This window comes from Pimephales promelas, chromosome 15 (assembly GCF_988280905.1).
Source record: "Pimephales promelas chromosome 15, fPimPro1.hap1.1, whole genome shotgun sequence".
Classification (NCBI taxonomy): Eukaryota; Metazoa; Chordata; class Actinopteri; order Cypriniformes; family Leuciscidae; genus Pimephales; species Pimephales promelas.
The window spans coordinates 371,835-392,622 of record NC_142783.1 but is presented as its reverse complement, the minus strand read 5'-3'; the positions used below and the strand labels follow the sequence as shown (position 1 = coordinate 392,622).

General features: G+C 44.2%; 2 protein-coding genes across 2 annotated transcripts in view; both read left to right on the top strand.

The window, feature by feature from the left end:
* exd1 (exonuclease 3'-5' domain containing 1) overlaps positions 1–17,441 on the top strand; it is a 36,216-nt gene extending 18,775 nt beyond the window's left edge. Inside the window, exons 2-11 of the mRNA XM_089119992.1 lie at positions 4,328–4,396; positions 5,105–5,135; positions 5,233–5,288; positions 11,442–11,506; positions 11,614–11,700; positions 11,784–11,888; positions 11,979–12,059; positions 14,830–14,973; positions 15,344–15,526; positions 17,092–17,441. Of these exons, the coding sequence (XP_088976118.1) occupies positions 4,328–4,396; positions 5,105–5,135; positions 5,233–5,288; positions 11,442–11,506; positions 11,614–11,700; positions 11,784–11,888; positions 11,979–12,059; positions 14,830–14,973; positions 15,344–15,526; positions 17,092–17,247 (977 nt within the window). The 3' untranslated portion in view covers positions 17,248–17,441. The remainder of the gene's footprint in view (positions 1–4,327; positions 4,397–5,104; positions 5,136–5,232; positions 5,289–11,441; positions 11,507–11,613; positions 11,701–11,783; positions 11,889–11,978; positions 12,060–14,829; positions 14,974–15,343; positions 15,527–17,091) is intronic.
* Positions 17,442–19,002: 1,561 nt separating this feature from the next.
* fam181a (family with sequence similarity 181 member A) lies at positions 19,003–20,767 on the top strand. Its single transcript, XM_039651114.2, has one exon. It carries the CDS (start codon positions 19,690–19,692, stop codon positions 20,296–20,298), a length of 609 nt encoding a protein of 202 aa, XP_039507048.2. The 5' UTR covers positions 19,003–19,689; the 3' UTR covers positions 20,299–20,767.
* Positions 20,768–20,788: the final 21 nt, after the last annotated feature.

Below are 20,788 nucleotides of genomic sequence, written 5' to 3'. Positions count from 1 at the left end.
ACTGCAGATTATAGAGTTAGGTGAGGTGTGTTTATTCATGCAGTGTCTGAGGTGAATAACTGCAGATTATAGAGTTAGTTGAGGTGTGTTTATTCCTGCAGTGTCTGAGGTGAATAACTGCAGATTATAGAGTTAGGTGAGGTGTGTTTATTCCTGCAGTGTCTGAGGTGAATAACTGCAGATTATAGAGTTAGGTGAGGTGTGTTTATTCATGCAGTGTCTGAGGTGAATAACTGCAGATTATAGAGTTAGGTGAGGTGTGTTTATTCATGCAGTGTCTGAGGTGAATAACTGCAGATTATAGAGTTAGTTGAGGTGTGTTTATTCCTGCAGTGTCTGAGGTGAATAACTGCAGATTATAGAGTTAGTTGGTGTGTTTATTCCTGCAGTGTCTGAGGTGAATAACAGCAGATTATAGAGTTAGTTGGTGTGTTTATTCCTGCAGTGTCTGAGGTGAATAACAGCAGATTATAGAGTTAGTTGAGGTGTGTTTATTCCTGCAGTGCCTGAGGTGAATAACTGCAGATTATAGAGTTAGGTGAGGTGTGTTTATTCCTGCAGTGTCTGATGTGAATAACTGCAGATTATAGAGTTAGGTGAGGTGTGTTTATTCCTGCAGTGTCTGAGGTGAATAACTGCAGATTATAGAGTTAGGTGAGGTGTGTTTATTCCTGCAGTGTCTGAGGTGAATAACAGCAGATTATAGAGTTAGTTGGTGTGTTTATTCCTGCAGTGTCTGAGGTGAATAACAGCAGATTATAGAGTTAGTTGAGGTGTGTTTATTCCTGCAGTGCCTGAGGTGAATAACTGCAGATTATAGAGTTAGGTGAGGTGTGTTTATTCCTGCAGTGTCTGATGTGAATAACTGCAGATTATAGAGTTAGGTGAGGTGTGTTTATTCATGCAGTGTCTGAGGTGAATAACAGCAGATTATAGATTTAGGTGAGGTGTGTTTATTCCTGCAGTGTCTGAGGTGAATAACTGCAGATTATAGAGTTAGTTAAGGTGTGTTTATTCCTGTAGTGTCTGAGGTGAATAACAGCAGATTATAGAGTTAGTTGAGGTGTGTTTATTCCTGCAGTGTCTGAGGTGAATAACTGCAGATTATAGAGTTAGTTGAGGTGTGTTTATTCCTGCAGTGTCTGAGGTGAATAACTGCAGATTATAGAGTTAGGTGAGGTGTGTTTATTCATGCAGTGTCTGAGGTGAATAACTGCAGATTATAGAGTTAGGTGAGGTGTGTTTATTCCTGCAGTGTCTGAGGTGAATAACTGCAGATTATAGAGTTAGGTGAGGTGTGTTTATTCATGCAGTGTCTGAGGTGAATAACTGCAGATTATAGAGTTAGTTAAGGTGTGTTTATTCCTGTAGTGTCTGAGGTGAATAACAGCAGATTATAGAGTTAGTTGAGGTGTGTTTATTCCTGCAGTGTCTGAGGTGAATAACTGCAGATTATAAAGTTAGTTGAGGTGTGTTTATTCCTGCAGTGTCTGAGGTGAATAACTGTAGATTATAGAGTTAGTTGAGGTGTGTTTATTCCTGCAGTGTCTGAGGTGAATAACTGCAGATTATAGAGTTAGGTGAGGTGTGTTTATTCATGCAGTGTCTGAGGTGAATAACTGCAGATTATAGAGTTAGTTAAGGTGTGTTTATTCCTGTAGTGTCTGAGGTGAATAACAGCAGATTATAGAGTTAGTTGAGGTGTGTTTATTCCTGCAGTGTCTGAGGTGAATAACTGCAGATTATAAAGTTAGTTGAGGTGTGTTTATTCCTGCAGTGTCTGAGGTGAATAACTGTAGATTATAGAGTTAGTTGAGGTGTGTTTATTCCTGCAGTGTCTGAGGTGAATAACTGCAGATTATAGAGTTAGGTGAGGTGTGTTTATTCATGCAGTGTCTGAGGTGAATAACTGCAGATTATAGAGTTAGTTAAGGTGTGTTTATTCCTGTAGTGTCTGAGGTGAATAACAGCAGATTATAGAGTTAGTTGAGGTGTGTTTATTCCTGCAGTGTCTGAGGTGAATAACTGCAGATTATAAAGTTAGTTGAGGTGTGTTTATTCCTGCAGTGTCTGAGGTGAATAACTGCAGATTATAGAGTTAGGTGAGGTGTGTTTATTCATGCAGTGCCTGAGGTGAATAACTGCAGATTATAGAGTTAGTTAAGGTGTGTATATTCCTGCAGTGTCTGAGGTGAATAACTGCAGATTATAGAGTTAGTTGAGGTGTGTTTATTCCTGCAGTGCCTGAGGTGAATAACTGCAGATTATAGAGTTAGTTAAGGTGTGTATATTCCTGCAGTGTCTGAGGTGAATAACTGCAGATTATAGAGTTAGTTGAGGTGTGTTTATTCATGCAGTGTCTGGGGTGAATAACTGCAGATTATAGAGTTAGTTGGTGTGTTTATTCCTGCAGTGTCTGAGGTGAATAACTGCAGATTATAGAGTTAGGTGAGGTGTGTTTATTCCTGCAGTGTCTGAGGTGAATAACTGCAGATTATAGAGTTAGGTGAGGTGTGTTTATTCATGCAGTGTCTGAGGTGAATAACTGCAGATTATAGAGTTAGTTGAGGTGTGTTTATTCCTGCAGTGTCTGAGGTGAATAACTGCAGATTATAGAGTTAGTTGAGGTGTGTTTATTCCTGCAGTGTCTGAGGTGAATAACTGCAGATTATAGAGTTAGTTGAGGTGTGTTTATTCCTGCAGTGTCTGAGGTGAATAACTGCAGATTATAGAGTTAGTTGAGGTGTGTTTATTCCTGCAGTGTCTGAGGTGAATAACAGCAGATTATAGAGTTAGGTGAGGTGTGTTTATTCCTGCAGTGTCTGAGGTGAATAACTGCAGATTATAGAGTTAGTTGAGGTGTGTTTATTCCTGCAGTGTCTGAGGTGAATAACTGCAGATTATAGAGTTAGTTGAGGTGTGTTTATTCCTGCAGTGTCTGAGGTGAATAACTGCAGATTATAGAGTTAGTTGAGGTGTGTTTATTCCTGCAGTGTCTGAGGTGAATAACTGCAGATTATAGAGTTAGTTGAGGTGTGTTTATTCCTGCAGTGTCTGAGGTGAATAACTGCAGATTATAGAGTTAGTTGAGGTGTGTTTATTCCTGCAGTGTCTGAGGTGAATAACTGCAGATTATAGAGTTAGTTGAGGTGTGTTTATTCCTGCAGTGTCTGAGGTGAATAACTGCAGATTATAGAGTTAGTTGAGGTGTGTTTATTCCTGCAGTGTCTGAGGTGAATAACTGCAGATTATAGAGTTAGTTGAGGTGTGTTTATTCCTGCAGTGTCTGAGGTGAATAACTGCAGATTATAGAGTTAGTTGAGGTGTGTTTATTCCTGCAGTGTCTGAGGTGAATAACTGCAGATTATAGAGTTAGGTGAGGTGTGTTTATTCCTGCAGTGTCTGAGGTGAATAACTGCAGATTATAGAGTTAGGTTAGGTGTGTTTATTCCTGCAGTGTCTGAGGTGAATAACTGTAGATTATAGAGTTAGTTGAGGTGTGTTTATTCCTGCAGTGTCTGAGGTGAATAACAGCAGATTATAGAGTTAGGTGAGGTGTGTTTATTCCTGCAGTGTCTGAGGTGAATAACTGCAGATTATAGAGTTAGTTGAAGTGTGTTTATTCCTGCAGTGTCTGAGGTGAATAACTGCAGATTATAGAGTTAGGTGAGGTGTGTTTATTCCTGCAGTGTCTGAGGTGAATAACTGCAGATTATAGAGTTAGGTTAGGTGTGTTTATTCCTGCAGTGTCTGAGGTGAATAACTGTAGATTATAGAGTTAGTTGAGGTGTGTTTATTCCTGCAGTGTCTGAGGTGAATAACAGCAGATTATAGAGTTAGGTGAGGTGTGTTTATTCCTGCAGTGTCTGAGGTGAATAACTGCAGATTATAGAGTTAGTTGAAGTGTGTTTATTCCTGCAGTGTCTGAGGTGAATAACTGCAGATTATAGAGTTAGGTGAGGTGTGTTTATTCCTGCAGTGTCTGAGGTGAATAACTGCAGATTATAGAGTTAGTTGAGGTGTGTTTATTCCTGCAGTGTCTGAGGTGAATAACAGCAGATTATAGAGTTAGGTGAGGTGTGTTTATTCCTGCAGTGTCTGAGGTGAATAACTGCAGATTATAGAGTTAGGTGAGGTGTGTTTATTCCTGCAGTGTCTGAGGTGAATAACTGCAGATTATAGAGTTAGTTGAGGTGTGTTTATTCCTGCAGTGTCTGAGGTGAATAACTGCAGATTATAGAGTTAGTTGAGGTGTGTTTATTCCTGCAGTGTCTGAGGTGAATAACTGCAGATTATAGAGTTAGTTAAGGTGTGTTTATTCCTGCAGTGTCTGAGGTGAAAAGCGGACGGAAGTTTCCAGGCGTCAAACAAATTTTTGGACACGAGATTGTGAAAGGTAATTAAACTCAAAGGCCAATTTATACTTCTGCGTAGGGTGCGCGCAGTAGGTACGGCGTAGTATACGCACAGACGTGTCCCATACCGCGTACCCTTCGCCGTCGCCTGACGCGCACCTCTTCAAAAATGTAACTACACGTCGCGACGACGCGGACCGCAAGATCGGTGATTGGTCGGCTTGGTAGCATCACATTTCCTCCTACGCATTTCCGCACGTACCTTCTCACGCATTTCCACCACTGTCTATGATTTCCACACGTACCATCTCCTCCGACGTCTTCTGTCATTTCTGCCTTTCAGTTTTAGTAATTTCACTAAAGTGAACTGTTTTTCCACCTCAATAAGCTCCAACTCCAACATGATCAGCTCTCTTTCAGTCGCTATTGCTTGTAGTAACCTAGCCGTGAGGAATCTAAACACAATGGAACATTAAAACCCTCCGCCGCCAACTAGAGTTTCGGAGCAGTACTGCAGAGCAACCAAGACCTGAACACAGAAGTATAAATGCTCACAACGGTGTCGCCTACGTGCGTAGCCAAGGCCGTGCACTACGGCGTACCCTCGACGCAGAAGTATAAATTGGCCTTAATGTTTCAGTAATCCGATGGTAACCTTTAAAGTATTTTAGCTGGTGATGGTGAAACAACTAATTACATTTGTGCCGTTTTTGTTGATGTGCTAATTATTGTCTGGCTTTTTATGACAGTGGAATTCATCAGTTCTTTGAACGAAGACCAGTGAGTGTCTTTATACTAATTTAATGCTTTATCGCTTCATTTTGTTTTATTGAATCAGTACAGGTCATGATTGTTCATTTATTTGCTATGATTTCAGTGTTAATGAAGAGCAGAGGTCAGAGTTCAGCTCTTTCAGGAGGAAGATCATCATGGGTAAATAAAGGTCTTCATCAGGGGCGGAGCTAGACTCTCAGTCCAGTGGGGGCGGAGCTTCATCATGGTGCCATCTGCTACCATTTCATTTTAAAATTAAAACTGTTCAAATAAAACGTAAAATATTTGATGAATGTATATGAAATAATGTGGCACTTGTTGAGCCAAGTAAGCTTACCGTACGTTCACACCGCCGCCGGCGAGAGCGGCAAAATACGCTTTCACCGCCCTGCCAACGACGCCGTGGAAAGATTCGTGGACGCTCTGATGCTCTGACGTAGATCGAATGCGTAATCTTTTTTAAAACTGTATAAGGGGCCGCAAAGCAAACAAGCATGTCGGTCGTTATTTTTGCAGCAAATTGATCGATGGAAATAACTTTAAAATTATAATGACTAGGCATGGGCGGTATCCAAATTTTCATACCGTCAAACCTCCTCCCTATTTTACCGCGGTATACGGTATTACCGCGTGACTAATTAAAAATTACGAGATAAGGCTCAGACGGCATCACACATGATGACACGTTCAACCAGAGAGTGTCGGTTCCAATAATGCATCTAAAAGTTGTCAATCAACTATTAGAAAACAGGAGATGCACATTGTCTCACACCAGAGAATGTGAGCAGAGTGGTGATATTTCCTCTAGAGAGGGCAGCGCATTTCTGAAGATCACGCGCCACGAGCTCTCGACGCGAGCCGAGTGGAGCCGAGATAAAATTATTTATTAATAAACTAGTGTTTTCTATGTCAGTTGCTGCAAAGATAAAGATTGCATTGACGATGCAAACTGGCATCTTCATGGTATGAAAACACGAATAAAGAGTAGCCTAATGCACACTTCATATGAATAAGCCTATAGCAGAGAGCAGCCCATTTCTTTTAGCTTGTAATTGTTTTGTTTAAAAGTAGACATTTCAAGCTTACATATATATACACACTTCTCAGATCACTAAGACATGTGTCTTAATGCCGAGTTTCAGTTCATGTATGAATCGCGCTCCAGTCATGCGTCGGCGCGTGTCCTGATTACTATCTTTGCTTTTTATTTATTAATCCAGGCAATTCGTTGATGGAAAAAAATAAATAAATGAAGATGCAATTTATTCAAAATGAAATTCGTTTTAAAGAAAGGCTTTGTACAAAACAAAACGTAATAAGTGGTCATAATCATTTCTGACTGACCCAACGTGTTTTCTATGTCAGTTGCTGCAAAGATAAAGATTGCATTGACGATGCAAACAAGCATCTTCGCGGTAGTGAATGCGAATAAAGAGTAATGCACACTTCATATGAATTAGCCTAAACATAAGCGGAGAGCAGCCAATTTTTTTTAGCTTTGAGTTGTATTTAATATCAGTCTGTTGTGGGAAGTTAATCTAAAAGTTTGAGTGTTTTTTGTTTACTATATTTTGATATAAAAATAGTTTACCAAATAAATAATTTATCAAATAAAATAAAAATAAAACAAGGTGACATACTTTTCATTTCTAAATTATTTGTGTTTATTTATTATACAAAGCCCTTTTTGTCGATTTATTAATTTTTTTTGAGGATAACTACATAAATAACTATATCGTGAAATATATCGTTACCGTGAAATAAAATTAGTCATATCGTGAAACACAATTTTGGTCGTATCGCCCACCCCTATAGTGAGATAAAAAGTCGCAATTACCTTTTTTATTTCTCACTCTGTGGCGAAAACAAGCTTCCAGACATGTCTCACTGAACAGCAAATTAAGAGAAGCCTTATAGCTTTTATTTCGTTTTTTTTCCCTACATCTGACAAGATATATTTTCCTGATGCTGTTATTATTTTAGAATTTTCCTTTGAATGTTTACTGGTAGCTATTTTAAGATGTTTACAGTTGTACCTTTAAAATTACGGAGACAATTAGGAAAGGGTAGATTTGGGAAATTGGCAAATTGGGAAGGGTCAGGTGTGGGAAGGGTCAGGGGTGGGAAGGGTCGGGTGTGGGAAGGGTCGGGGGTGGGAAGGGTCGGGTGTGGGAAGGGTCAGGGGTGGGAGAGGTCGGGGGTGGGAGAGGTCGGGGGTGGGAAGGGTCAGGGGTGGGAAGGCTCTATCCATGTTGTTGGCAATGAGGAATGGCTTCTGAGTAGAGCCGGCTCAACCATTACCTCCTCTGCATCAGGGTGCTCGAACCGCTTTGGGCAGAGTACTGCGAACAGTTTGGCCATTTTTTTAAGTCCGAAAATCGGCTTTCCAACTGTCCTACAAAAGCATCGAGTATGTTAAAATAACTGTCTGTTTTGAAGCGGCGTCTGCTGTCCTCGATCTGATCTCTCGTCCTCGTCAAAATGCCTTTTTCTTTTGCGACCCCTCTGCTCCGCGATCTCGGTGGCTGGTCGCTCTCTCTGGCCATATTTCCTGCTGTGTTCTCCATGCTGTCGAAGGCCTCCTCCGTGCGTAACTCCTGATCTGAGACAGAACGGTCAGTAAGATCCACCGCAGTGTTGACAACCAGTGATTCGTTTGGAGGTAACTCGACAGGATGGATGTCCTCTTCAATGAATCGTTCCAAAACACCATGAAAATGAATTGAAGTGTGCTGAGTTTAGACAGTAGGCGATCGGCTTCGGAGGCCGGCTGGGTGTGCTGTTGTGGTGGTGTCGGATACGGTTGCTGGGAGGATTCGTATCACCGCGTCTCCGGCTTCCTGGAGGCACACCTGGCGTCAGAAAGGTTCTCAGCGTAAGAATGGTTCTTTCAAGGTGCATGTTTTCCTGCTCCTCCTCCAGTATTTTAAATCTCGGAAGGCTTGAAGTTAAAAAGCAGAAAACTTTTGCGCTACACAAACATGCAGCATCCATAAGAATCAGCTTGAGGAGGTGTGCGCCGCAGTGGACATGAAATGCCCTGTCTGAGAAATTTAGCTTGACCCTGGCTTGCAGTCTTGTTCACTGGCCTGACATGCCCCTGGCACCGGCATATGCTTGTCCCCTCAGATCATTTACATTAAGGGTTAGGGTTGGGTCCTTTATCAAAGAATTATGCAAAAGATCATTAAATGACGCCACACTACCATCAGGTAACTTCTCAAATTTATTAAAGCATTCAGTGCTGCTGCCTGATTTGGTGACAGAGTGAAAGAGAAAACTGATGTATTCTCGTTATATCTGTGGTGGAATTTACGATAGCTGAGAAACTTTGCTGACTTTATCTCATCGATTATTGTGCTCAGTGGAAAGAGTTATAACGAGCTCATTCTGGGACTGGTGACTGAGGTCACTCTGCTGACCGGGTTATTCATGTGCTCAAGGGTGAGCCAGCAAGCTCTGAGAATCTCCCCTCGTCAGAGTCAGGTCCTCCCAGCCCAGCATGTTCTCTGTGGCCCGAAAAGCAGCCCGTCTGGCTAAAAAGGCAATCAACCCGCTCTGTCCCTTTTTAAATGAAGAAAACCCCATACATGGGTCAACCCAGGCTTTCCCAGCACTGTCATTGGACTTTTTACCAAAAAGCCAGCAACAAAAACACAACAGTCGGTTTGCCCTGGGTGAGTACGCCAACCACTGACGCTCCACTGGGTTACCCGAGCCGCCCATCTGGCGCATATGGGAACTCTTTGTAGCTGTCCCTCAAACCAGGCCGGCAACGACCATGTCCAATCACTGCACGGATCGAGGCCGGTGATGAGAAAGGTACGGGTCAGTGGGATATCCGTCTTCAGACAGGACTTTGGCTAGGCGGTGCGCCTCTGAAGGACTCATGCTGGCGCTGCAGCTGGGCCGTCCGTGGCCGACGAGGTTCCTCTAGTGATTGCCGGCGACAATCGCCCCACTCTGAGCTATGCTGGGCTTGACCACTGTTAGCCAGTGTCAGGCTTGTAGGGCTAGCACTAGCAGTAACGTTAACTATCGATGACTGAGTAATGGGATTATTATCATTTTATCAGTGTTGAGTTGTGGATGATGATGATGATGATAAGTACGATGTGAGAGGAGCACACGATGCTACCACACTTTTCCTACAATCTCTTTCTTTTCTGTTTAATGCGCCCGGTTTATATTTTCTCTCCATTTTTGTAACTATTCTATAGCAATTTACCGCAGCGGGAACGGCCGTTACTAGGTTGTTGTGCCTATGGCGTCTGGACAACATGTGTACTCGTCACTGCCCTGACGCGCGGAAATCAGCCTCTTGAATTTCAACCAACCGCTGGGCCGTCTCATTAATCATCATTGAGGATACGTGAGAATTGCGTTTAATTGACCTCAGCTAAATAAGATACGCAATTATACAAACACAACCCATGGGTGGCGCTAGGGAGGGGCTAGCAGGTGCTTCAGCACTCTCGTTATTTCGACATATGCTGGGACATTCTAATCTACATAAAACCAATCGTTCTTATAATGATTTTCTATGGGAGGAAAATGCTTAATGTGTAGGCTAATTAAACGCATTGCGTTTATTCTGGACTCATCTGATTTTTTTTTTTATACATAGTATAACCTACTTTATTATGAATTTAGTAGACATGAAGTGGGTCAGATATGATTTTGACTCATTAGCCTACGTTGTGTTGTAGAAACCGTACACTTTCTTTAAAGTGAATTTCGTTTTGTATAAATTGTATCTTTAAAAAAAATAACATTAACCGATTGGCTGGATTTAATAAATAAGAACCAAATATTGCAGACAATGCAATCATGACATGGAGGCGCAGGCGCAGTCACTCATAAATTAGCCGAAACTATGCCTCACATACATGAGAAATATATCTATAGAAAGCTTGCAATGAAATCTTTAAACGAAACAATTCCAAACGAAATATTAGGCTACTCTGATTATATTGCACGCACACATATTATGTTGAAATAATGAGATATTATGTTGAAATAACTTAATAATAAATCTTTAAGAATATTTGATTGAATGTTGTGCTTATTCAATTTAGTAAAATTAAAACTTTAATTGTGATAATTAAAATAATTAAATATTTAAGTTTTGCTCATTTAATAATGGTATTTAAATATACAATACTCTCGCTGTCAATGATCTCCTCAGTACCTCCGTTGAATATTCTCTGGCGCCGCCCCGACACAACCTACAACTGGTCTATTGTGACATTTATTTCAACATTTTCTGGTCGGGTATGACAAATATTTAACTTTATGCCTAAAGTTATTACCATAATGAAGCCAACATGACTTTAATGTTGAGTAATTGATTTCATCACTCCTTGAACAGGCAGCGACTTAAAGGATTAGTTCACTTTTAAAAAAACACAATTTTTGAAATAAATTTTTGATATGTTTTATCTTACCTCAAGGGCATCCAAGATGTAGGTGTCTTTGTTTCCACAGTATTTTCAGTTTTGATATTTTTAGGTCAAACCGTTCTTATCTGTCAGTCATATAATGGAGGTCTATGGTCACCACCTCAAAGAGCATGCCCAGAGAAGTTCAAATTAAACATGATTTAATGACTCGTAAATGTAAGTACACACTGATGGACTAAGACACGATACGAGCGGTTTGTGTGAGAAAACGAACAGTATTTATGTCGTTTTTACCTTGTGTAACCACAGCCATGTCCAACTGATCTGAGGGCGCTACGGTCTGCACAAGCGCCGGAAGTGATCTCTTGCGCGGTTGCAAAAAAAAAAAATCAACGTTGTCTGTTGATATATCGAAATCGTCTTCCATTGCAATTTCCTGTACATCTAAATATGTTTAGATCTTCACAGTGAAGGGTAACACTGCCGAAATCTCTGTAAACAATGAGTGACGTACACACGCGAGAGAGATCACTTCCGCCGCATTCCAGTGCCCTCAGATCAGTTGGACGTGACTGTGATTACAAGAGGTAAAAATGAAATAAATACTGTTCGTTTTCTCACGCAAACACACACACCTGGGCACAGCCCTAAACACACAGCTGAACAACACAAACACACACACACACACCTGGGCACAGCCCTACACACACAGCCTCGCTTTCATTCCCGTTGGAGATTAAAGATGGCGCTGCTGTGAATAAGCTCTGCTGCAAACTGGTTCCCTGCACTGCTACTCATTTAGTTATGTGCTTATAACAGCTTAAGAGTCCAGTTTACAGAAAATACCTCCACACAGCAGCAGAATAACGAGGATCTGGAGTTTCAGCCTGTGTTTCCCTGTGGTCCTCAGATGGGGATGAGCACGACCTGAACTATGTGCTGATCGACGAGCTGCATGAGAAGTTCGGGCCTGCAGTGAGTAATACAGCTCCTCTTCTGTTCCACTCATGCATGAGGATGATGATGGTGATGGTGATGATGATGAGGGTGATGATGATGATGATGGTGGTGGTGTATTTCAGGTCATGCACATTAAGGAGCAGAGAGTGATCGGCCTCGGTGCGGATGTGTTCGGGCAGACTGAGCAGGAGAGGCTGTGCTGGCTACAGGTGACGGGAACACCTCATCTTCTGTTGGGGTGTGTGTGTGTGTGTGTGTGTGCGTGTGTGTGTGATGGACTGTTCTGATGCAGGTCGCCACGAAGAGAGTCGTCTACCTGTTCGATATACTCCTGCTTGGAGGACAAGCGATTAAAAACGGGCTGTCCATGATCCTGGAGAATCCAAACATTCTGAAGGTCAGCTGATGTAGTGCTCTCAGCGGGTGTGTGTGTGTGTGTGTGTGTGTGTGTGTGTGTGTGTGTGTGCTGACTCCTCTGCCTCCTCAGGTGGTGCACGACTGCCGCTGTGTGGCCCGGTGCCTGAGAGCCCAGTTCAACGTCAACCTCACCAACGTCTTCGACACGCAGGTGGGTCAGGGGTCGGGATGGGTATCGTTAAGGTTTTATCGGTATTACTACTCTTACCGATACCGCTTATCGATCCGGTACTTTAACGGTATTCTTATCGGTTCTTTTTGGTGGTTTTTTTTTTAAGAATTAAGAACATAATTAAACTCTATATTTTGAAATGTAAAATAGAAAAAGCAAAACGAAGAAAAATATCTTTTTGTTATGCAGCAATGTGCAGGCTTTTTTTGTTTTAAATACAAAAACGACATAAGAAAAAAAAACAAGTACAAACACAAGAATTCAATTAATCAAAGATACAAATTATATACAAAGTGCTTTAATTTCAGGAAGGTGTACTAACATAACTAAATTAGGTTTCTTTTCAGACAGAAACACCTGAAAAGATATCAAATATAAAATAGCACTGTATAGTTTATCATAGATAGATTAATGCTTACTAAATCTAAAGTTACTCATTCAAAAGCTGTGAGTGATTTTCTCTGCCTTTTGTTGTTTGATTTGCATTAATGGCTGAATCGTCAGCAGGTTTAGGCTATTAGACTGCTGCCCCTTTAAGACCGAGAGCAGATCTAATAGGTAACTGATGCACCATCATTTTCTCCCTATTATTTACGTCCATTTAAGACATAATTGTGTTTAAGTGAATAAACTGTGTTTAAGTGAATCTCAGAGCTGGTCATTTTGACATTTTTATGTATATTTGATAGTTAAGGACGCACGAAGGCTACTTTTCTTGTCTCGTTGGAGTCTGTTTCGGAGCGTGCACCGCCTTGTGAACAGCGTCTCTTGCGCAGGCTTTTGTGTTTTTAATAGCCATTTTTTGATCTTGCAACAGTAGAAGACAGCATTTTGCAACAATCGCCGATCGTGCTGATTCTGACGGTACGTTTGGGTTTTAGGAAGAACTGACAGCGCTCCGCAGTGCTATATATTAGCAGTATATTTAACTTGTGAACGACCGACCTGCTGCTGCACGTAGGCCTATAGATGATGGCTGCCTGCGCCTTATTAGAATAGGCTATACATCAACCAATAAATCGCCTTTACTCTTCTCTTCATTCTAATCTAGTCTATTCTTAAAACACAGCGTCATCATCAACCCCACAAACTTTCGGTAAGTTTTAATATTAACTTGATGGAGGTATAATTTTGCTTTTTGTGTTTGATTAAACTCTATATTCGCCTAAAGGACTGGCGATAATATATCCGGTAGAAATATTTAAATTTTGCTGCGCCATCATGATGTAAGTTTATCATTTAAACGCGTTTTTAAACGTTGTGGTTTGGATACAAATTATTTCAGACTGCTCAGGCACAGTGAGCAGCGGGAGAATTCATTTTGTAAATGCTGGTTTTGAGACCAAGGTGAACCATAGACTGTGGTGAACTTGAGACGGTTTTGCACAGCGCACTTGAATCCGACTCTGAGGTCTCAAAGTGACAGACGCTGCTAATAAAGCTGCTGTCGCCATGTGTGTCAATAATGTTAATCGAACATCAGAAAGAAAGTAATTTACTGCATTTGACTGAATTACTTTTGCAAAATTAACAAGAATGAATGTTGAATTTATAGTGAAAACCATGTATTGTATATTTGATTACTTTATATAATATAATATTATTCAGTGCTTTAAGTTTTTCATAGGTCGATTTATTGTGCCTTTGTTCTATTTTAATTTGTTACTCTTGTCATCAGTAAGCTTGAGATTATTTTCTTAAGCTACTATTATTTTTTGGTGATATTGAAATTGGTAGTCAATACATTTTGATATGATAAAAAAAATCGTGTAAAAAGTAACATAACTTAACTGTGAAGTATATCATAGATGGATAATTAATAATATCGTATATGACTCGTATAATAATATAACATTTAGCTCATGTAGTTGGTGACCTAAAGTGGTGGGGGGGCCCTGCAGTAACTCATAGCCCCGGGGCCCAGTGAGCTCTTAATACGGCCCTGGGTGTGTGTTTCTTTTACCCAAGCCACATCTCAACCGAGATACGCGTCTGCTCTGGATTAAGAGATGCAAACGTGGATAAATTAAACAAGGATGTCTACATCTGTTCTCAGTTACGTCAACAACGTATTTGAACGTTATCTTTAAAATCTCGAACGTAACGTTACAGTAACACTAGATAACGTAAGCTTCTAGCTGTGTTGTACATCAGGTCACTTAGCTTCATTAACGTATCTGTAAATAACCGAGATAACAAATGTTAACAATGTTGTGCTGAATGATTGATGTAAATACTGTAGCACCAAACGCTGATGGCAACGATACGTGGTTTATCACGTTTACACTGTGACCTGTACATCTCTGCCTGGAGCAGAAGCTTTTCATCGACCTTCTCAACAATAAAATGATTAATATAACCCTCCAATGCATAGTTAAGGCCCTTTAGCTGACTTCGAGATAATGTATAATCTTTCTGTCTCCAAAAATCACCAATTGCCTCCTGGGAAACGTCTCCTACTTTGACCGCTGCCTTAGCGCCTGTCCCCGAATGTTGACTGTGTGTCCGAGTGAGTGGAGGGGGCGTGGCTTAGCCACAGGTCGATTGAGTTCTGGGGTCTCATATGACCGTCGCACAGAACAGGCCCTGAGAGGCGTACGCTTTTCTCACGCATGAGCTGTGATTTATAAACACACACTTTTTGCGTACGGCATGTTTGGTTTTCTGCACACGTACACTCAGAGCGGATCCCGCACAGTTGATAAACGAGAGCCGGTGTCTGAAGCTCAGGACTGTTGTTGTTCGTCAGGTGGCGGACCTCATGCTGTTCTACACCGAGACCGGCGGGTTCCTCCCGGACCGGCTCAGCCGTCTCCCCGAGCTGCTCCACCTCCACCTGAAGCTGCCCGCCCACGCCCTGACCCCGCTGTGGGCCCGAGAGCAGCACACACAGGTCTCACACACACACACACACGCCCTGACCCCGCTGTGGGCCCGAGAGCAGCACACACAGGTCTCACACACACACACACACACACACACACACGCCCTGACCCCGCTGTGGGCCCGAGAGCAGCACACACAGGTCTCACACACACACACACACACACACACACACACACACACGCCCTGACCCCGCTGTGGGCCCGAGAGCAGCACACACAGGTCTCACACACACACACACACGCCCTGACCCCGCTGTGGGCCCGAGAGCAGCACACACAGGTCTGATATATGTTGCCGCTCTGGCCAGTGCATGTGCTAGTGCACCACAGGTGTGTGTGTTGGTGTGTGAGTGCTGAACACACTGCTGTGGTCTTCAGGAGTGTGCTGAGGTGTGGTACCTGCGCCCGTGTCCGCCGCTGCTGATGAGTGTGATGGCCTCGGCTGTGCTCCACCTTCTGCCGCTCCGCCTGCTCCTGCTGGACGCCCTCATGGCCGACTACACGCTTCTGGTGGACACACACATGAGCAGCGGCCACGACCAGTCCCTGCTCTTACAGCAGGTCAGAACACACACACACACACACACACACACACACGAGACTACACCCTTCTGGTGGCCCAGACTGATCTCATGAAATGGCGTATGTATGACACGTCAATTCGTATCAACACACTTACACACTTGTAAACCTGCGGCGTTACCGTACTCGTGTGTAATCTCCCGCGGCGTTACCGTGCTCGTGTGTAATCTCCTGCGGCGTTACCGTACTCGTGTGTAATCTCCTGCGGCGTTACCGTACTCGTGTGTAATCTCCTGCGGCGTTACCGTACTCGTGTGTAATCTCCTGCGGCGTTACCGTACTCGTGTGTAATCTCCTGCGGCGTTACCGTACTCGTGTGTAATCTCCTGCGGCGTTACCGTGCTCGTGTGTAATCTCCTGCGGCGTTACCGTACTCGTGTGTAATCTCCTGCGGCGTTGCCGTGCTCGTGTGTAATCTCCTGCGGCGTTACCGTGCTCGTGTGTAATCTCCTGCGGCGTTACCGTGCTCGTGTGTAATCTCCTGCGCCGTTACCGTGCTCGTGTGTAATCTCCTGCGGTGTTACCGTACTCGTGTGTAATCTCCTGCGGCGTTACCGTACTCGTGTGTAATCTCCTGCGGCGTTACCGTGCTCGTGTGTAATCTCCTGCGGCGTTGCCGTGCTCGTGTGTAATCTCCTGCGGCGTTGCCGTGCTCGTGTGTAATCTCCTGCGGCGTTGCCGTGCTCGTGTGTAATCTCCTGCGGCGTTACCGTACTCGTGTGTAATCTCCTGCGGCGTTGCCGTGCTCGTGTGTAATCTCCTGCGGCGTTACCGTACTCGTGTGTAATCTCCTGCGGCGTTACCGTACTCGTGTGTAATTTCCTGAGGCGTTACCGTACTCGTGTGTAATCTCCTGCGGCGTTACCGTGCTCGTGTGTAATCTCCTGCGGCGTTACCGTGCTCGTGTGTAATCTCCTGCGGCGTTACCGTACTCGTGTGTAATTTCCTGAGGCGTTACCGTACTCGTGTGTAATCTCCTGCGGCGTTACCGTACTTGTGTGTAATTTCCTGAGGCGTTACCGTGCTCGTGTGTAATCTCCTGCGGCGTTACGGTGCTCGTGTGTAATCTCCTGCGGCGTTACCGTACTTGTGTGTAATTTCCTGAGGCGTTACCGTGCTCGTGTGTAATCTCCTGCGGCGTTACCGTACTCGTGTGTAATCTCCTGCGGCGTTACCGTACTCGTGTGTAATCTCCTGCGGCGTTACGGTGCTCGTGTGTAATCTCCTGCGGCGTTACCGTGCTCGTGTGTAATTTCCTGAGGCGTTACCGTACTCGTGTGTAATCTCCTGCGGCGTTGCCGTGCTCGTGTGTAATTTCCTGAGGCGTTACCGTGCTCGTGTGTAATCTCCTGCGGCGTTACGGTACTCGTGTGTAATCTCCTGCGGCGTTACCGTACTCGTGTGTAATTTCCTGAGGCGTTACCGTGCTCGTGTGTTATCTCCTGCAGCGTTACCGTACTCGTGTGTAATCTCCTGCGGCGTAAGTGTGTGTTTGAGTGATTGTAACCCCAGTAAGTGTGTGTTGTGTGTGTTTCCTCTATCAGGAGGAGTCGGCGCTCCCGAGGGAAGCAGTAGAGCTGCTGTCGGTGAGACGGGAGCGTCGGGAATGGGCCACGCTTCACTATTCTCTGACTGATGCCGGTCTCCTGGATCGCTCCAGCTTCAGACCCTCTCCTCTCACACACACACACTCCGCCTGACCGGTCCTCTGTGTGCATCAGGACTGTTGTGTTTCTCCTGTCCTCATAGGGCTCTACAGGAGTGTGTGTCTCCGCTCATTTCTCTTATTATCTGAAAGATGATTAATTTGTGTGCAGTGTGTTGAACTCCGAATGCTGCACGTGTTCCAGTTCTGCAGTGTGTGTTCTCATTAAATGTAAAGCTCTTCTTCTGCTGTCGACTCCTGTGTTTGTCTGGCCACAGAAGGGTGTGTGTGTGTGTGTGTGTGTGTGTGTGTGTGTGTGTGCGTGCACGCTTTTCCTGTTTTCTTTCTTTCATTAGAACGGTTTCTGCACTAACCCTGAGGACTCGGACAGAAGCTTCTTCAACAGAGGAACACGTTTTAGGAAACAGATTTAAACTGGCGGGAACTAAGAATAATCCCTCCTTCATCTCTCCATCATCCCTCCATCCGTCCATCATCCCTCCATCATTCCTCCATCAATCTCTCCATCATCCCTCTACAAGTTCATATAAAAACTTTCATCTTTGGTTTTAAAAAAGACATTAGAGTGGCTAGAAAAGGAGATCTTTGACCCTGAGAAGGCCGAGACTGTAATGATACGGCAGATTTACCAGAACTGTGGAAAGATCAGCTGAGCGAGACGTTTTTTAGCAATAACGGACATGGATGATCCTACATTTTTCTTTTTAATTTGGAGAGTAAATCTGGACAGGAAAGCAGATGTAAGTTTTATAAGCTGAACTGCTCGCCTTGCTCTGTTCTGTGATGCGCGTTCGTGACTCTCGTGTTCGAACTTGTTCATCAAAATGAACGAATCTTTTCAAGTCAATTCCTTCATTTCGTTCGTTGAATGAACCAAACAACACAAAAAAAGATTAGTTTATTTTGATGAACGAGTTCGTACAGGAGAGTCACGAACACGCATCACAGAACAGAGCAAAGTGAGCATTTGAGCTTATAAAACTTAAACTTTGTTATTTATTTATTAAATGAACGATCGTTTCGCTTGATAAGACCCTTATTCATCGTCTGGTGTCGTTTAAAGCCCTTTGAACAGTTTGCACTGAAACTGTCTTTTGGACCTTGAACCGTTTGGTTCCCATTGAAGTCCATTATATGGAGAAAATCCTGGAATGTTTTCATCAAAAACCTGAATTTCTTTTCGACTGAAGAAAGAAAGACATGGACATCTTGGATGACACGGGGGTGAGTAAATTATCAGCAAAAGTTTATTTTAAAATGAACTCCTCCTTTAAGCAGATAGATCGCAGAGGGGATTTAAATGTTTGTTTTGTCTGGTGTCTGAATGAAGCAGCATCTTACATTCGACATGCAAGAGAACTACAGACATGAGGGATTCTGCCTTTTTCAGTATATATTGTCCAGTTCAGTTAGTCTTATCTGCTGAATGCCGATGATTGTGTGTGTGTGTGTGTGTGTGTGTGTGTGTGTAACACTACTGTAATGCGGTCGCAGGTGTGTGTTTGGTTGAGCCGCGTTCGAAGCCGTTGTGAATGACTCCACAATCAGAATCAAGGACCGGAACTATCCGTTTAATAATCCTTATTTTGTTTTAGAAACGAGTGTTACCGTTTCTAAAAAGCTTTTTCACATCTTGAGGCTGTTTCCTAAATCCATTGCGCACCTTTCTAGCTAGGATGTTTTTTTTTTCTTTTTACTAAAGATGCTATATCTTTTATGTTTTTTTTTTTTTTGTAAATAAGTGATCTTAAAGTCAGGAAAGTGTCCCGGTCTCGGTTGGCAGGGTGACAGTCCTCGAGTGTGTAAGCTCGTGCTATTGTCCGCGGGCCAGCGGCTGCCATGGAGACGCGCTGATATGACACAGGGAAATGTTTGCTGATGGCCATTCTATGGGCTTTGTCCCACTCTCTCTCTCTCTTTCATGACGACTCGATTTAAGTCTCCGAATGTTTGACTACAAACGCGAGAGTGCTCTCCGGCTCCCCGGCTTTGTCCCGCGGGTTTGAATGAGTAATTCAGCTTTTGTGTGTGTGGATTGAGGGGGCAAACAGAGGGACAAGATTCCTGAGCGCTCGAGCCGCTTCCCATGGTTATGCGGGATCAGACTGGGATCGGGATGGGGAACAGGAGCGTGGCGCTTCACCGGCCCTTTACAAACACATTGTGCCCGAGGGGAACCGGTGACCGTTTCTACGGAGAAACATCGCGTCCGCGCGCTATTTTCCTGAGGGATTTCCATGACAACTATTTGTGGCGGCAAAGAATCCGACACCGGGCTCTCGAGCTCATTGTGAGAAGACTGCGGGCTGTGATTGGCTCAGAGCAGTGATACACCGAGTCTATAGGCATTGAGCTTCAGTGAGCGTTATTACGGAGAGCGTCCCTTCGCGAGCTTCTGTGCGCACTACCCGGGAACGGGACAGCAGATGCGCGGCCCTGAGCGCGGAGGTTTGAACGCTCCGGGTGAACGCGTGCGATGGCCAACGCTGACAGCGAGGTGAAGACGCTCCTGAACTTCGTGAACCTGGCGTCGAGCGACATCAAGGCGGCGCTGGACCGATCCGCGCCCTGCAGACGCTCCGTGGACCACCGCAAATACCTGCAGAAGCAGCTCAAGCGCTTCACGCACAGGCCCGCGGACCAGCGCGTGCGCGCCCGGCCGAACGCGCCGGACCCGAGCCCGAACCCCGCGGGTCACGTGCCGATGCGCGCGCGCCAGCTCCCGGCGTCCTTCTGGCAGGAACCGCGCACCCCGGGCACTCGCGCGCGTCTCCAGCACCTGCTGAGGAACAGCGCGAGCGGCCCTGCGAGCGTCAAATCTCACGCAGAGAAAAGGAAGATGATTCGCGATAATAATATTAATAATCACCCGCACGCGGAGCTGCCGAGGAGAAGCGCGCCGTGCGCGTGCGTGTGCTGCCCTCTTCAGTGTCAGCTGCACGCGGACGCGCCTCTCAGGAACATAACAGCGGAGGCGCGCGGCTTCATCGACGGACTCCGCGGTAACGCGCATGTGGTGATCAAGCCGATTCCCACGAAGCCCGCGATCTCCTCCTCCATCTTCAGCGTGTTCGGCTTCATCTAGAGCTGGAGGACCACAGCACTACTGGACTACTAACCTTCTTCAGCTCTTCTGTTTAACCCATTCCTGACACGTGCTGCACATGCACGAGCAATGTTATGATCACGCGCCTTTGAGCACTTAAAGTACAGATGTAGCAGGAATAATACACACGTGCGGTGGTTATTTAACCGGTGGTTATATGCGGTTATTGGTTATCTTTTGTGCAGTTGGAATGCGAGGACATCAGGATATGATCACAGCATTGCTTTAGTCGACACGCATCATCAGGTGACTCTCTGTAGAATGAGTTTTCATTAAACTGTTCCAGATCCACTTCCCTGAAACAGCATGATTTCACTGTGATGTAGAGATAGATTGGTATTTATTATTATCTTTTAGTTGAATGTTGTTCTGTCACACTAATTAAGCCTTGTCATAATCCAAATCTTGTGCTGAATTATCTCATTAAAACTGGTAATCGATGCCGTGACACTGTCTGCTCATTACTGAC

Bases quoted from the DNA above. Each gene is read 5' to 3' on its own strand.
- fam181a (XM_039651114.2), top strand. From the start codon at position 19,690: ATGGCCAACGCTGACAGCGAGGTGAAGACGCTCCTGAACTTCGTGAAC.